At 42.1% G+C, this 17,683-nt stretch overlaps 1 protein-coding gene across 1 annotated transcript; it reads left to right on the top strand.

Annotated features, from left to right (window-relative positions):
* Positions 1 to 250: 250 nt before the first annotated feature.
* ddx46 (DEAD (Asp-Glu-Ala-Asp) box polypeptide 46) lies at positions 251 to 17,624 on the top strand. The gene is made up of 23 exons (XM_022214249.2): positions 251 to 390; positions 635 to 802; positions 1,756 to 1,878; positions 2,164 to 2,251; positions 2,399 to 2,570; positions 2,810 to 3,048; positions 3,247 to 3,357; positions 3,506 to 3,671; positions 3,870 to 3,990; positions 4,377 to 4,552; positions 4,822 to 4,943; positions 5,140 to 5,218; positions 6,214 to 6,296; positions 7,425 to 7,589; positions 7,703 to 7,865; positions 8,163 to 8,356; positions 9,249 to 9,386; positions 10,404 to 10,553; positions 10,716 to 10,943; positions 13,292 to 13,510; positions 16,306 to 16,450; positions 17,037 to 17,110; positions 17,200 to 17,624. Exons 1-23 carry the CDS (start codon positions 374 to 376, stop codon positions 17,245 to 17,247), a joined length of 3,189 nt encoding a protein of 1,062 aa, XP_022069941.2. The 5' UTR covers positions 251 to 373; the 3' UTR covers positions 17,248 to 17,624.
* Positions 17,625 to 17,683: the final 59 nt, after the last annotated feature.

Genomic DNA, 17,683 nt, shown 5'->3' with positions numbered 1-17,683 from the left:
TGATTGATTGAAAAAGTAACTAGATTGAAGCATTTAAAATTAAAACAATATCCACTATTTGTAACATGAAAGTATTAAAGAACAGCTCCAATATTGTGTATCTAATTTAATAATATATGTTAGTGCTTGTAAAGCGTCTGTATCTGTTGTTTTATGTCGAAATAAGCAGCTCCATGTGTGTCCTCTGTGAATTTTCAGAACCGCTGTTCTGACCTCCCACCACCAGGGAGCGCTGTGACGTCTTCACACCACTTGTTTAAACTGTCGCAGTTTTATGACGCTCCAAGACACAAACAATCGTCCAACGCGCAGTGCTCGTTATATTCTGCGAGCTAATTAGACTTTTTACGGGATATAACTTTGTGGAGCAGCGATGGGACGCGAGTCCAGGTATGTGCAGGTTAACAGACGGATTTGGAGCTTTTATCTTCTGTTGAATCGATTGTAACGAGTTAATGTTATTGATAAACTGGTTTAATTCTGATGGCTAGCGTTAGCATGCTAGCTAAAGACTTCATGATGGGAACGCAGCAGTTGTTGAACATGAATTATAAACGCTTAAATACTTTCATAAAACGTGCTTTCTCTCTACATTTTATCAAATAGTATGTTTTTGTGCTGTTTTGACGTGCAGGCATTACAGGAAGCGTTCCGCGTCTCGGGGCCGGTCAGGTAGCCGCTCCAAGAGTCGCTCTCCGGACAAACGCTCCAAGAAAGACGATCGAGACCGGAGCCGGAGAGGAGAGAGATCCCGGAGCAGAGACCGCCGCAGGTCCCGCTCCAGAGACAGAAAACGAGCCAGGTATGTGTTTTATCCTTTGTATACATGTTTAAATGAGAAATACGGTAACTGTTTACAGTGATTCATTCATTACTAAACCAGTTACATGTGAATTCAGATCAGGCAGTATTTACACCTTATTAATACATGATTGAGGTCTCAGAGTCACGTTTTTTTGTTCCACAATACGATCTCAAAACCTCACACTTTTTCCCAAAGCAATGCCAGCACAGGCATTAAAATGTAACCCAGATTACTTTTTGATTCTGCCATGATCATAAAGTGTACCATACATGTGAAGTTATAACACATAAATTAATATAATACATGGAGGTGTGCCGGGTTTTCCTGGTACAGAGTGGGGCCCTTAGGGGTTTACTAGCCATGATAGTAGGATTGGTCAGTGTGTAAGGTAAAAACAATACGCTGGTGTTACCTTCCTTTATGTATAACTATGTATTTCCCTGTTGTTTGGGACCACTTGATCAACGAAAATGTGTGTTATGCTGGAATACATGAAAACCCAGTTGAGAGAACGGATTTCAAAAAATGTATGAAATTTTATAGATGCTATAAGCCACTCTCAATCATCACTACTACTATTTGGGCACTCGTGAGTTTCTTCTGACATCAGCTAAAACTTCGTTCAGAGGACAACCAAAAATTCTTCTTAGCAGGAAAAACCCACAAGTGGAGTTCTTGTTGTATGTCTTATAAAGTGATACCCAGATCGCCAACAGATCCTGTTTAAATTGCAAAACTGTGTGTTCACGACCAACAACTTGTTTAACTGTTGCACAGTTCCCAGTAAAACAATTGCTGTTTATGTTTGGATGATCTGAAACTGTTATCGTCTGTGCTAAAAAATTGTCAGACAGTTTGGGAACTTTGATCATGAAATGGAACAAACTGCAAAATCTTCCTCCCTTTTTTCTGTTGTGTTTACACCTGATATGTTTGCCTTTGCCATCCAGGCGCTCCAGGAGCAGAGACAGGAGGAGGTCCAGAAGCCGAGACAGAAGGAGGTCAGGCAGCCGGAGCCGAGCCCGGAGGTCCAGATCTGGCAGCCCCAGCAAGGGCAGGAAAACAGATGAAAAGTGAGGCTTTCGTCAGAAAAGAATAAGCGATAAATCCATGTTGATTTGTGTATGCTAAAACAGACTGGTGTAGGCGGAGGTACAATATATACCGCTAACATAGCTGGTTCGCTCTTCTTATTGAACAAAAACCAGAACTGTCCACCAGATTAAAAAAAATAAAGCCAATTGCTTAAAATGCCTTTGTGATCACGGTCACTTTTCTTGCTTAGCTTGATCTAAATGATGTCTGGATCCCTCTGACTGCTGTTCTCTTGTTTTTCTTTAATGTTTTCTTACCTACAGGTCGAGAAGCAAAGAGAAAGATGCTGTCGATCCCTTATCTGACAAGAAAAAGGCTAAAGAGGAGAAAGAAGATGAGAAGGTTGAGGATGTGAGTCACATGTGATCCGTTCTGACGAACATGCCTTTTATAAAGAACTTTGAGTCACCTCAGTGTTTTAAATATGCCATAAATACAGCAGCTTCACCACATGGCAGATGGAAAATAATCTGTCTGATCTCTCTTTTTGCGTTGAAGCAACAAGACTTTGACCAGAACAAGCTGGAGGAAGAGATGAGGAAGAGGAAGGAGCGTGTGGAGAAGTGGAGGGAAGAGCAGAGGAAGAAGGCAATCGAAAACATCGGAGAGATCAAGAAAGAGCTGGAGGAGATGAAGCAGGGCAAGAAGTGGAGCCTGGAGGATGATGATGGTGAGGGAGAACTGTAAAAAAAAAGGACCTCATTTTAAATGCCAATTTAAGCATTAACAAGTTGTTTCTTTTATTTTATTATCAAACAATTAAATTTAGACTTTTATGATCGGTTCTGAAATGATTCTAAATAGTGAGAGGATTGTTTTGATTGGGAAACTTGAGCCAACAAATGTTTTGTACTCGACAAACCAATATTTTTTTATTTTAGCGTCATATTTATCACCTTGTCATTTTAGATGACGACGAGGATGGTTCAGCTGTGATGGAGGGAGACGACGACGACGACGGGGACGGGAAGGGGGACGGAAAAGACAAGGACATCAAGGAGGAGAAGAAGGAGGAGGGTGAGCAGGAGGAGACTCCAATGGAGCAGCAGACCGAGGAGGACGACGTGGATCCTCTGGACGCTTACATGGAGGAGGTCAAGCAGGAGGTGAAGAAGTTCAACATGGGAGGCGTGAAAGGAAACGACAAGGTGAGATCAAAATAAGCCTCATATATTGCCTTGTGTAGGCGTTTGTTCTGCTGTCAAAAAGCAGCACTTATTTGCTGGTATTTTCCTAGTTTTGTAGTTTTTACTTTTGAGTGTTGGTTACCAGGGATCAGATGTTGTCTTTGTGGATGTTTAAAGTTTGGTTTCTACATGATATGAATGTTTTCTCATCTCTAACAGAAAGGAGCGATGACAGTAACCAAAGTGGTGACAGTTGTAAAAACCAAAAAAGGGCCTCACACGCACAAGAAGAAGGGTGAGCTGATGGAGAACGACCAGGATGCCATGGAGGTGTGTTGTGTTTTTTTTCTTACCTTAGTTCGAAAGTCTTTTATTGTTATTCTCTGCTTGTCAATTTATTTCAGTTTGCCTGTTGTATTGGAAACAAAACAGAGATCCTCTGCTAGCTACCAGCTGATGTAGCCGTTGTGTTTGACAGTACTCTTCAGAGGAGGAGGAGGTGGATCTGCAGACAGCTCTGACAGGCTTCCAGACCAAACAGAGGAAGATCCTGGAGCCTGTGGACCACGGGAAGATCCAGTACGAATCCTACCGCAAAAACTTCTACGTGGAGGTGCCTGAGCTGGCCAAGATGAGTACAGAAGGTCAGAAAACGAAGCACAGCTGCTTTTATACTTTACTAGTGGTATATGTGGCTGTTTAGGGGGCTCATATTGGTAAACTGTCATTACACTGGATGCTACCTTATGCTTAAAGGCACTGTATGTTTTTTAGCAGGTATATTTGTCTTTAAAATCCTGTTACTACCTCACTACGTTTTGTTTTTATTTTCATAAACCCAGAGGTGAATGCATACCGGCTGGAGCTGGAGGGCATTACAGTGAAAGGGAAGGGCTGTCCCAAACCCATTAAGACCTGGGTGCAGTGTGGAGTGTCCATGAAGATCCTCAACGCCCTGAAGAAGTGAGTCTGACCGATGGGTTGGATTAGGCAACTTTTGGCGGGCAATATAGTAATTTAGCAACATTTTTGACCATGTAAAATGAACAAAGATGATCAGATTGTTGAAGTTAAGTAGTCAGCTGTTGCATAAAAGACTCGAGCAGCGATTGATATTTACATGCATTCCTTTTGTTATCAAATGTCCCACTTATTTACCCAAATATTATGACACCACTTATAGATAAAGCAAATGGTTTAGTCTGCTTTTAGAAATGTGTTGAAAACTTAAAGCATTTTCCTTCTCCCAGGTTAGCCAAAGATCATATCTGTGCTGTACATATGATGATGTTTAGTTATTTTTTGGGCAGAAATGAACACGTCTGGTTTATATCTTTCTTAAAACACAGGCACAGCTATGAGAAGCCCACACCCATCCAGGCTCAGGCAATCCCTGCAATCATGTCAGGCAGAGACCTCATTGGCATTGCTAAGACCGGCAGCGGGAAAACCATCGCTTTCCTGCTGCCCATGTTCCGACACATCATGGACCAGCGTCCTCTGGAGGAGTCTGAGGGACCCATCTGTAAGCACCAGACTTCTTTTATAGGATGATTCCTGCATCTGTTGAGCGAAGTCAAATAGAAACCATGAATGATGTTGTTGTAGTCAGAACTCAACAGTGGGTCAAATGAAGGCTGAAATCACGGCGCATTTTCTCTTGAAATAATGTGAAACTGGCCGTCATCTCTCACTGCATTAGTAGTCTTTATAAGCCAACCTGAGAGTAACTGAAAGCACTTTAAAAAGTTTAAACTTTATGTGTCTCTTTCTGTTTTCCTGCCTCTCCTACAGCTGTCATCATGACTCCGACCAGAGAGCTGGCTCTGCAGATCACAAAGGAGTGCAAGAAGTTCTCCAAACCGCTGGGGCTCAGAGTGGTGTGTGTCTATGGAGGCACAGGTATCAGCGAACAGGTAAGCGTGCAGGAATGTTTTCTCATCATCACAGTAATCTGATTACTCCAGTAAAGTATATGTAACATCGTTAAAGTGGAACAATGAATCTATAATTGAAGAAAACGATAATTAGTTCATGTAGATCGAACATGATGTTGTTGCACCTGGTTTTTGGTTCTTTCATTAACAGTTAGTCGATGTTGTTGGATTGTAGATTGCTGAGCTGAAGAGAGGAGCTGAGATCATCGTTTGCACCCCGGGAAGAATGATCGACATGCTGGGGGCCAACAGTGGTGAGTTCATCCACCTTCAGCCTCTCACTTCTTTGTTTCAAAAAGATAAGCACCTCGATGCCTTTTTTTTTTAAACTGCTTTGCATGGATTAAATGTTACAGAATAATAATGAACCAAATCAGTACCACTTACTAAACTGTTGACATTATTTGGCCACTTTTGGGATCTACAAGACAGTGATGTGTTTCCTGAAGATCAGGTCAAGTACAGGTAGGTGGACCTGGTGCTGCCTCCACGGTTCCTCAGTCTGCAAGCTGGAAACAACCATAATGTCTGATAACTGCTCTGTAACATGGATGTAGGTTGGTCAGGATGTGGAGTTTATTGTATTACATGAAAGTATTGTCTTGATATTTAAAGCACACAGTCAGATTTCCAAGTTATTGTGAAATATCATGCTTCCATATAAGTGTCTGTCTCGCTAATTACTTCTAATCCGGAGCTCTTTTGGGGATACATGTCTCTGTGCAGCACTGAGCCTTTGCTTAAGATACTCTGAACGTGGCTGTTAGATTTGCTGATAATTTAACTGTGTGTGATGTCAGTTTTTCTTGAGCAGCTATTTTAATTGGAGGGGTCTTCTGTTGTTTCCACACATGCGAGGTAATCTCTAATATGTTTCCCTTGTAGGTGAAAAGGCGCTCGGTCAGATAATGCTTGATGGGGCTCCATCTCTTGTATTGTATCTTGAGGCTGTTTTCTGACTTTTACAGGTCCCTCATGCCCCCTAAGATGGTACGCAAGACCAGAGACGAGCAAAGAAATGAACAGTCTAGAACACCAATGAAATAACACTCTGGCCGCTAGAGAAATGTGCTGAAATTAGGATGCCTTGACTTGTTGTTAAGTAATGTCAAGTAGCCTTATTCTGAAACAGGCTTTCTGTGTTTGTTAGATTAGTTTGAAGTGTTTTAAAGAAGGCAGGATGCGTATCGGGGCTCGACTTTTCTCACCGTTAACGGATTTCTTCGTGCTCCTCTCCCTTGATGTGTAGGTCGGGTAACCAACCTGCGCAGAGTTACATATGTGGTGCTGGACGAAGCAGACAGGATGTTTGACATGGGCTTTGAGCCACAGGTGGGTGTCATTTAGACTTAAACCTGAGCATGCACAGTTTCTCAAACTTTACTGCTGTCAAATGCGAAATTATGACCATTGCATGTTTGGTGCGTTCAGAATAGAAGCAGGAACCATTTCTAATTTGTGTTTGATGAAGAACAGCCTTCATATTATGTCTTAGAATTAGCAAAAACAGAGAGATTCCATTAAAAATCGGCCGTTTCCAGCTAGAACAGTCATTTACCACATTAACAATGTCTACACTGGATTTATCATTCATTTAATGTTATCTTGGAAAAAAAACCTGCTTTTCTTTCACAAATAAGGACATTTCTAAGTGACCCCAAACTTTTGAACAGATGAACTAAACTTCTGAGATGTTGATTTATCCCGTTAGGAAATGATTGTGAATCCCTCCTCAGTGGGTAAATAATTCTGTTTTTCACCATCCAATCATTGATCTACACTGCCTGATGTATTGAGAACAAAATGACAAGAGAATGAAGCGTTCCTTTAAATTTTTGAGCAGTGTATATAAAGTTGAATCATTTTGAGCTCAATGGTAATACAGTAACAACATTCTTCCAGTGCTTTCTATTCACATTAAGGTAATAATATCTAACAAGAGCAATCCGAGATTTCTGACCTCTGCCAAGGGAAGATGTGGATGGTAAAGCAAGATCTTTTTTTGCAACAAGGGAAAATCTAAATCCGGATCCAGAATCCAGATCCTTATCCGGATCAACACAAAATTTGAATGGAGTCTTCCCTGGGCCAAGATCCACCTCTGGTGAAAATTTCATGAAGATCCGACAAGTAGTTTCTGAGAAATCCTGTCCACAGACACGCACACAGACAGACAAATAAATGAACGGACCCGATCGCATGACCTCCTTGGCGGAGGTAAAAATATATGATACAGACAATAATAAACACACAGTTATGCTTAGATGTTTCTCAAATCTAAGTGAAATATAAAACACAGACATGCTCACTGAAACAGGCAAAAGGAGACCAGGCTGGCAACCCTCATGCACTGTCTGTTTGGGCACACATATTGAAAACCAGGAAGAATTAGGAAGTAAATGGGGTTAAAATGAGTTGACAGAAATCCAGCAAACCTCAAGTGTCTCCCGTCTCCACCAGGTGATGCGTATTGTGGACAATGTGCGTCCCGACCGTCAGACGGTCATGTTCTCGGCCACCTTCCCCAGAGCCATGGAGGCGCTGGCTCGTAGGATCCTGTCCAAGCCCATTGAGGTCCAGGTGGGAGGCCGCAGCGTCGTCTGCTCGGATGTGGAGCAACACGTGGTAAACCGTCTGCATTTCATCTCTTTGTCACTATAAAGACATTTTTAAGGGGAAATTTGGTTTGTTTGTTCAGTGAGACTGATCTTTCCGTCGTCCATCTCGATTTCCTGTAGCTCGTGATCGACGAGGACAAGAAGTTCCTGAAGCTGCTGGAGATCCTGGGTCACTATCAGGAGAAGGGCTCCGTCATCATCTTTGTGGACAAACAGGAGCACGCAGACGGACTGCTGAAAGACCTGATGAAGGCCTCGTATCCCTGCATGTCTTTACACGGAGGTACCTTCATTATTTTACAGCTTTCATGAACACGTGTCTGTTTCATGTAGTAAATATATTTAGAATGATCTAGTCCGGTTACTCTAGCACTTAAATCAAATCAAATCAAACAGTACCATGGATGTTGAAGATGTTTAAGTCACTGGCAGCCTGTCATGATCATTCTGTGTCTGTAAGTTCTATCTTTTAATAGAAGACCTGTCTGAGCTACCATCACAGCATCTCCTCACATCTAGTGCTAAGCTGTGATCCTCCGTATTTGATCTTTTACATGCCTCATTCCTGCTGTTCTCTCAGGAATCGACCAGTACGACAGAGACAGCATCATCAACGACTTTAAGAACGGAGCGTGCCGTCTGATGGTGGCGACCTCGGTGGCAGCCAGAGGTCTGGACGTGAAGCAGCTCATCCTGGTGGTCAACTACAGCTGTCCCAACCACTACGAGGATTACGTCCACAGGGCCGGACGCACGGGCAGAGCCGGCAACAAGGTCAGTCTGAATGGGAAGCTGCATCCGTCTGTACCCTGTTTCTCATTTCTGCTTCAGGCAACATGAACCGTAACTATTGAGTTGCATTGTACAGCTCTGAACTAAAATTTGCATCCAAGAATCTGAAGAAGAAACAAGTGTGTATCGGAAAGTCTGCAAATTTAGTTAAACCGCAGCAATTCTATCAAGAGGAGCGGTCAGAGATACGAACAGAAGCTTGTCAGCTGCAAACAAAAGTGCCTAATTGAGGTGAAAATGCCAAAGGATGCAGTGTTTCCTCTAGTATTTTTTGGAAACAAATAACATTTGACTGCAGATTTTACTTGTACAGTCTATTTCAGGGTTTCTGCAGGGCATTAAAAAGCATTAATTAAGCATTAAATTTGATTCTCAGTGGCATTAAAAATTCTTTGTGCAGTTTTCAAGAAAATATTTGATAAGAGTAATATATAATTATAGACTGCGATTCGTCAGAGCTGTGTAAACATGCCGAAGCATTGCGATAATTGTTGGAGATTTTGCCATATTTCCAGAAGATCCTTAATAAATTGATGAAAGAACCAAACTGGATGATTGTTTTTTTGCTAAAGACACAGTGTTTAAGTAATTACACTTTACAAACTTCATATTTATTTGAAACCCAAGACTGCTGTGAGGCACATGATCTTTAATAGTGCAAGCTTTTGTTTACGACTGCAGACAATGCAGCCGAAGAAGAAACAAACTGTAGTTCTGCTGCTTTAGCCTTGTTTCTTCTAAATGCCCATAAAGTCCAACAGCGGTACAGAAGTGTAATGCTACATTAGGATATTTTTAAAACTGAATTTGCCTTATTACTGCCCCTCAGATCTTAAATCTTGTGCTGCTCTCTGCATCCTGCTCCTTCTCACAGGGCTACGCCTACACCTTCATCACAGAGGATCAGGTTCGCTACGCCGGTGACATCATCAAGGCCTTGGAGCTGTCGGGCTCTCCTGTCCCCCCAGAACTGGAGCAGCTCTGGGGCTCCTTCAAAGACCAGCAGAAAGCGGTGAGATAAAGGCACAGCAGGCAGCGCTGTATTTCACAGCACTTACTGGCAGTAGGATATGGATTTATGAAATTTTAACAACATGTCTTCACTCAGAATTTCTACATTATGATGCTAGAAAAGGACTTAAATATCATCTTCCTACTGTAGTTCAGCTTTTATTCACACTTGCACAGTGCCAGCTTGCTTTTTTCTACTTCCCTCTTCATTCTTTAGTCATTTGCTTTGTATTAAATAGATTTCTTAAGAAATGAGTTCAGTGTGTGGTGTCTTAGGGGCCACTTACACGAGGACGCTTGCAGGTAAAAACGTCAAAATATTTCAACAAAACACCCTATCGTTTATACGAGGACGGCGTTTTGGGGGCTTAAAAACGCAAAAATTTAAAACCGGCCTCCAGAGTGGAAAAGTAGAAAACGCTCCGCCGTTACGTTTCCGTCTAAACAGCAAAACGCAAAACTTTGCTGAGATCTGACCACGTCGCGTACGCGATTACGTCACATACGTGCGCCGGTTCTTTGGTTTGCCGGCCGGTACAAGGAAGTAAACAAAGATGTGTGATTATTTCCATCCTTCGTACCTTCAAGCAACTCTGGCAGCTCTACGTACACTACAGGAGTCGTACCAACAAACGTAGAGAATCTGTACAGATTCCATTCATGAACATTTACCGCGGCGGAGATCCGAAAAGGGAGATAGTATGCATGCGCGTAGACGTGGCGGAGTTTTATCACAGTGCCACCCAGCTGCCTGGCATGCATATCCAATGGAATTCCACACACTATAGAGTCACCGTATATATGCAGATTTCCTTCAAAACCGCTCGTCTAAACGTGAAATGACAAGACGCCACTTTTGCGTTTTCTGTTAAGATGGTCCTCGTATAAACGGCTCCTTACTCCAAACTGATGTAGACGCACATGATGAAAGAATATCTTGTGCTGCTATGAAATATGAACATTTAATCGATGCTTTGTTTTTCTTTTTCTCTTCCTGTTTTTGGTTTCCATGCATAAGGAGGGGAAGATCATTAAAAGCAGCAGTGGCTTCTCAGGAAAGGGCTTCAAGTTTGATGAGACAGAACACGCTTTGGCCAACGAGAGGAAGAAGCTACAGAAAGCTGCTCTGGGATTGCAGGATTCTGACGATGAGGACGGAGCTCTGGATGTGAGTGAACCTTTTCATTTCTCTATTGATTTGTCAGTGTTACATTAATGTATTGATGTTCTACTGGATCATCAAATATTGATTTTAGCGTATTTGTTAGTCAGACGTGCAGTTATATAATTAGCAATAATTCAACATGTTGAACCTTTTTCCTCTGCTTAGATTGAGGAACAAATCGAAAGCATGTTCAACTCTAAGAAGAGGGTGAAGGACCTGTCTGCTCCCGGAGCGGCTGCCGGTGCACCAGGAACTGTTGCTGCTACGACCGCTGCTCCTGGAGGACTGCCCGGCCTCGGACCAACGTCCGCTGGAAACATCCAGAAACTGGAGATGGCTAAAAGGCTGGCGCTCAAGATCAACGCTCAGAAGAACCTGGGCGCTGAAGCTCAGGTGGGTCAAGCCTCTGGTGCCACCGTGAGGTTAATGACGGGACGCACATTCATGTTCCTCTCTGGATCTATACATTTTTCAGGCAGAATTCATGTTAGACTTTCAATTCATCCAATACTTTGGCTTGGCTTTGTGATCAAATATCTGCAAAACGCATGAGCCTCAGCTTTACTTGTTTCAGTTTTGTGCTAATTATTTCACCGGATTTCTGTGGTGATTGCCGTACGTTTGTCTGTCTGTCAGCAACATTTCTGAAAACCGGACAAAGGGATTTGGATGACGTTTTCAGGGACGGTGTTGTCATGCTAATTCACTAAGCTGACGTAGTAAACATTACAGCTAAATTAGCATTAGCATGTAGCTCATGGAAGTATCATCACAGAGCACAGCCAGCGTTGCTACAGACTTCCTGTTGTTCATCTTAATCTTGGCAGTACAAATACATGTTTGCATTTTGTTTCTGGTCGCTGGTCAGTTGAATCAAAAAGGCCGTAAATGTTGTTCTACTGACGGTAAAAATGCAAAAAGCTCTTCCGCTATGCCTCCTTTCTGTGTTCATCATCTGACATTCAGTTCGTATTTCTTCATTGTTGAATATGAAGTTGGGCTGGACCCGAATATCCGAATATTTGTTCGCTACAGCACTATCCGGATATTAATTTTGGTATCCGAATTCGGCTCATCCATTTGTGTTTGTTACCACCATCCGAATGGCTGGGTTGCTGCCGACTCTGACGTCACGCTTCACTTCGTTGCGTAAACACAAGACAATATTTGGACCCGGGAGACCAGATGAACGGATCCGAATATTCGGGCTGTCTCCGCCACAAGCCCCCCCCCCCCCGTCGGACGTTACAGGGTGGAACGAATATTCGGATATTCGTCTTTAATAGGGCCCAAATATTCGGAGGCCAGAAACCGCCATTCGGGCCAGCCCTAATATGAAGTAGTTTCATCGTTTTGTTTTGTCAGTTGTTTAATTTGTTGTCAAGATTCTTATTCTGCACATGAAACAAATTTCATTTATGTAATATTTATTTTGCTAATTTCTATCCATCTATCCATCTCTTGTGTGTTTTTATCCCCCGCCGGCCGTAGGCACGAAGGGGGGTATTGGCGTGGGCACGTCCGTCCGTCTGTACATCCACATTTCGTTTCCGGAGCATATCTCAGAAACTACTTGAGGGATTTCATTCATGTTGCACCCAGGCCATCTCTATGTAGTATAGATGTGCCTTTTGGGGTGTATGACCTTGACCTGGTTTTCAAGGTCATAGTGAGGCACTTCAAATATTTTTTTGTTTCCGGAGCATATCTGAGAAACCGGTTGAAGGTTTTCCTTCATATTGCGCACACTAAGCCTGTTAGTAATGTCGATGTGCTTTTTCAGGTGCATGACCTTGACCTTATTTTCAAGGTCATTGTGAGGCACTTCAAATATTTTTTGATTCTGTTTCTGGAGCATACATCAGAAACTACCTGAAGGATTTCATGCATATTGCACCAACGCCACCTGTGCATAATGTAGATGTGCCTTTTTGGGTGTATGACCTTGACCTGATTGTTTTTATTGTAGTGAAGATGTATCATTTTGTAGGTGTATCGTCCAGTATATATTATTATTGCTTGCACTTAGAGGCACTATATATAAGGCGGGGGATGTTTTAAGTGGAGCGTGTTTATTGTTCTTTTCTCTTGTTGTTTCGGTTTGGAACAGACGCACAGTGCATTACACTGTGTATAATTGTGTTACTGATAAATGACGGTCTTGAATCTTGAAGTTTAACCCCTTAAGCTTCAGTGTACCGCCGGCGGTACACTTACTAATTTGCATAGGAATTTCAAGAATGTCCGACGGCTGCAAACACGATTATACAAACACTATATGCCGATGGAAAGCTTAGATTCTCATGAATCCGCCGGTATAAACCACTTTCAGATGCGATTACCACAGCGGGTGAGAAAAACACATTTGTCCGACAAAAACGAATATTCATCCATCCGTTCTCTATACACGGCTTCAACGCACACAGCGCGACTCACATTTCCGGGTTTATTATTACACACAAAAAAAAGATTCCACAAAAAACGGCCATAATCCAACCTTTTACATCCAGATGACACAAGCCAGGAAACTATTTTGTGCAAAACATGTCCTGAAGTCGGTATAAAATCCCCGAATCGGTCATTTTCAAGGAAATGCACCTCGCGATGCCCGTCCAATATTCCCCGTATTTTTCATAATTTTTTTTATTTAAAAATAGAATATTAGCAATTTTTTGTACTGAAAACGGCTGGAATTGACTGAAGCTTAAAGGGTTAAAGAAGCGTCTTTCTGTTGTTGACAGGATGTGATGCAGCAGGCCACTAACGCCATCCTGCGGGGCGGCACCATCATGACCCCCTCTGTGTCGGCAAAGACCATCGCTGAACAGCTGGCGGAGAAGATCAACGCCAAACTCAACTACACCCCCGTAGAGAAGCTGGAGGAGGAGCGGCAGGCAGCCGAGCAGGCCGAGACCGTCAAGAGATACGAAGAGGAGCTGGAGATCAACGACTTCCCTCAGGTCAGCAGCACACAGCGCAGCACTGAGCTAAAATATACTAAAATATTCAGCTGGTTCCTGTTTTATTTTTGGCTCTTGTTGTGGGATTTTCTCTTTGCCAAGTTTTCATCGCTCAAGTGTGAAGGTTCCATGACCTGCAACTCATCCACGAGCGATCAATAAAGAGCAACCAGTAGATGGACAGGGTGTTTTTCATTAAATATTCTGCTTGAGCTGTGAATTTCCTTTCTGTGGAGCACAATTCTACATTTCTTCATCGAGTATTTATCTTTCGTTGTCTCTGATTTCTGTTCAGCCTCTAAATCGCAGTTTCAAAGCTTGTGGAGGAGCTTAACTCATCTTGAACATCTTTTTCCTTCCTGACCTTTAATAGCTCTGTCCTGTGTACAGCTGAACAGTTACGGAATGTCAGGTTGTAATTGCAATATGAAACAGGACAATTAGCAAATCAAAAAAGCTGCAGAGATGACAGCAAAACAGCTTTTTAGCCTGATGTTCGGTCAATTTCTAAATAGTTCTGTGTCAGTTTTAAAAGCTGTTAGTAAATGAGCAGTTTTTAGATTTTAAATTTGGATTCTCTATTAGAGATTTTTTTTTAAAAAAGCTGTGAATGTGTGTTCCATGCATCCATGAGGAAGCTCCTTCTCCTTCGTTTGTGTTCTAAATTATTTAACTTGTCTATTGGCTATTTTTTTATCTTTTACTTTTTTCAAACACGGATTACAAAACAGTTTATTTCAAAGGTTTTGATGCACATTAGGAAGCATAAGTGAGTTATATGTAGTTCATTTAAAAGCATTTTAATAGACCTTTATGGAAATACAGTTGTGACTTATTTCATAGATATGCAAAAATAGCTAAATCCATCCTTTTTTTATGAAAACACTGAAACAACTCAGAAAACTTGGAATTATACACGGATCGGTAGAGCTGTGAAGACAAGGACACAGCAGCAGAATAATGTGTCCATAATGAACAAGACAGATACAGTTAGAGCTTATTAAATATTGCATGTAGCATCGTCTTTTCACAGATCAATATGTCGTTTAAATACGCCGTATCGATCGACAAGTGGACCAGTCACAGGTGTTGCAGTCTGGTTATTTCTCTGTTGAGATGATGGACAGTAGATCCAATGAACATGCGTAAATCAGACTTTAGATGGGCACTGACAGAAATCTCTGACAAATAACCAAAACATTCCTAAGTTTGACAGAAAGCGATGTGTTCATTTAGGATCAGAACAAAACAAGGACCTTAAGGTAGCAAATGTTTAAGAATCTTTCTCTGTGCTTTTTCCTCACTGATTAAAAAAAATCAGTTATCTCAGAGAATGCAACGTTTATTTGGATTTTTTTCTACTTTGATGTGAAGTATGGATGAGAAAATTAAGGCTACTACATACTGTGCGATTTTCGGCCGTCCCAGAGGAAAGATAACAATCGTGAGAGAATCGTGGCGATATCTTTGGTCGTGGCTCTAAATCGGTGTTCCTACGTCACACTGTGAGACGGGTTCAGGGACGGCCGTTGTCATGGTGACCAAAGACAAGCTATGATAAAAATCTGACAGTCAGAAATTTGGGGTGATCATCTCACAGTGCGACCTACGACAACTAGCTAACCAATAGAAATGCAGGATAAAATGACGTACTGATCAGCGCCACACTGGAGCTAAACCCAGAGAGATGATGTGCAGCGACAATGGCAAAACACACCAAAACAAGTATGTGGGATTGAAAGGGTAAACCGTAAATGCTAACATAAAATGCTACTGTAGTAGATGCTAACAAATACCTTAAAGCTCCCTTTGCGAAATTGGCCGCCACGACCGCGTCCATATTCTCCTCCTCCTTTTTTTTGGAATTTCTCTCCAAAACCAAAAATGTCAGCAAGGCGAGGGCTCCGTTCATGTTTGGCTTGTTTCCCTGTGATTGTAGGAGCTCTGTTTATGCTTTGGTTGTTTGTTTTTCATGGATGGACACTTATGAAGTTTTATCCTTGCGTATTCACGTCGACTCACGCACATCGTAGGCTGAGATTCAGCACAGGGCAAACTTCACGTCGTGCCCCCGCCTTCACGAAGTGGAAAAGGAGGATATAGGTTTGGCCTCCGTCCGTCCATCCGTCCGTGCTTCCGTCCGTCCGTCCGAGATGAAGGGGACAGCTTTTCTCGGAAACTATTACAGCTGGGATTATGAAATTTAGTGTGTAGCTTCACACCATGGACACCTTGATCAAGTTTGAAAATGAGACCTGTGCGACAATATTTAACAGAGTTATGGCCCTTGATCACTATTTTGGATATAGACTCATATGAAGGGGACAGCTTTTATCGGAAACTATTACAGCTAGGATTACGAAATTTAGTGTGTAGCTTCACACCATGGACACCTTGATCAAGTTCGAAAATGAGACCTGTGCGACAATATTTAACAGAGTTATGGCCCTTGATCACTATTTTGGATATAGACTCATATGAAGGGGACAGCTTTTATCGGAAACTATTACAGCTAGGATTACGAAATTTAGTGTGTAGCTTCACACCATGGACACCTTGATCAAGTTCGAAAATGAGACCTGTGCGATAATATTTAACAGAGTTATGGCCCTTGATCACTATTTTGGATATAGACTCATAGACATCACATGTGGCGGGGGATATTGATGACCATGTCGTCTTGTTAGACTCATGTCGTGCAGTAGAGCAAGCTGGGAACTTATAAGACTGTTAAAATCACAGAGTGTGTAGAGGCTTCAGTCTTCTAAAATGTTTCTGACTGTGCTCTGTTGCAGACGGCCAGGTGGAAGGTGACGTCTAAAGAAGCTCTGCAGAGGATCGGTGAATACTCTGAGGCCGCCATCACCATCAGGGGAACCTATTTCCCTCCAGGCAAAGAGCCCAAGGAGGGAGAACGCAAAATCTACCTGGCTATTGAGAGTAGGTGTCCGAGACGTGCTGCGTTTTTGGAAATATTTGCCAACAGAATGTCATGTATTCTTGCTAGAATCTGCCTCTACGCCTCTCGTCTGGGAGAATAAAAGGATGCTCAATCCAAAAAAAACTTTGCCGGACCAAAGAAGAGAGAAATCTTCAAAGACGGCGTCCGCACACTGCTGTGCTCCCACGATGTTTTATTAATAATTTCCTTGCAATGTTTTGATCAATAAGATCTTCTCAGGGTGTTTTGATCAGAACTAGCATGGGAGTTATCAATAAAACATTGTGAGAGCACCCTGTCGTTTTCTTAGTGCTGCTCTGTTTCTAGCGAGGAAGATAACATAACAGAAGCTTCATGCTTACAGCACAGTCGGCCCATATGGGGTAGATGTTCTGATAGGGTTTTCGAGAACCTCGCAGCATAAATTTTCCTATTAATGAGGTCAAATTAAATCTTTTGTCATGGAGATCGTAGCGACCAAAGTGCCTCTTACCTCGGGGCAATGAATTCACTTCTAATGGACTGTCCTGTTTTCTTGTGCATCATAAAACTGCACGTCGTTGAATTTTAATGTTTGTTTTCCAGGTGCGAATGAACTTGCCGTGCAGAAAGCCAAAACGGAGATTACACGGCTAATCAAGGAAGAGCTCATCAGATTAGTAAGTGTATTGTGCAGCTGGATATCATGTGTTTATGAAAGTAAAATATGTCGCTTAATGTGATCCTTTTTCTCTTTTTTTTTTTTCAGCAAAACTCCTACCAGCCGACAAGCAAGGGCCGCTACAAAGTGTTGTAGAGGATGAACAGAGGCTCGCTGGAGGAGTTTCCATCTCTCAACAGACCGTCATCTTGACAGTTTCATTAAAGTAGCTGAAGAGTATTTTAGTCTATATTTTATAATAATGCTCCCTTCATTTCTCTAAGGTTAATTTCTAGTTTTGTTTGTACATTTTTCCTCTTTTTACCCGCCTCGCTTGCGTTTTTCAGTGATTTTTACATCTAAACCCCCCCCCCCCCCCCCCCCAAATACCAAAATGTGTGATGAATATTTAAGACAATTCTGTTTTTGATCAGATTTATGTACAAGCACCACTGTCTTCATGAGCAGAGCCTCAGGTGGAAGGTGTTTTTACTTTTCCTCACAATAAAACCAACAGTTTGGAATTATCAAAATGTGTAAAGATACCCTGTGTTTGTTCTGACTGTTAATGTTAATTATTCAATAGGCTTTA

The sequence above is a fragment of the Acanthochromis polyacanthus genome, chromosome 17 (assembly GCF_021347895.1).
Source record: "Acanthochromis polyacanthus isolate Apoly-LR-REF ecotype Palm Island chromosome 17, KAUST_Apoly_ChrSc, whole genome shotgun sequence".
Lineage (NCBI taxonomy): Eukaryota > Metazoa > Chordata > Actinopteri > Pomacentridae > Acanthochromis > Acanthochromis polyacanthus.
This window is presented reverse-complemented; position numbering and strand designations above follow the sequence as displayed.

Coding starts and splice junctions, on each gene's coding strand:
- ddx46 (XM_022214249.2), top strand. Junction 2,571..2,809: donor GAGCCTGGAGGATGATGATG/GTGAGGGAGAAC, acceptor TTGTCATTTTAG/ATGACGACGAGGATGGTTCA. Junction 3,991..4,376: donor ATCCTCAACGCCCTGAAGAA/GTGAGTCTGACC, acceptor CTTAAAACACAG/GCACAGCTATGAGAAGCCCA.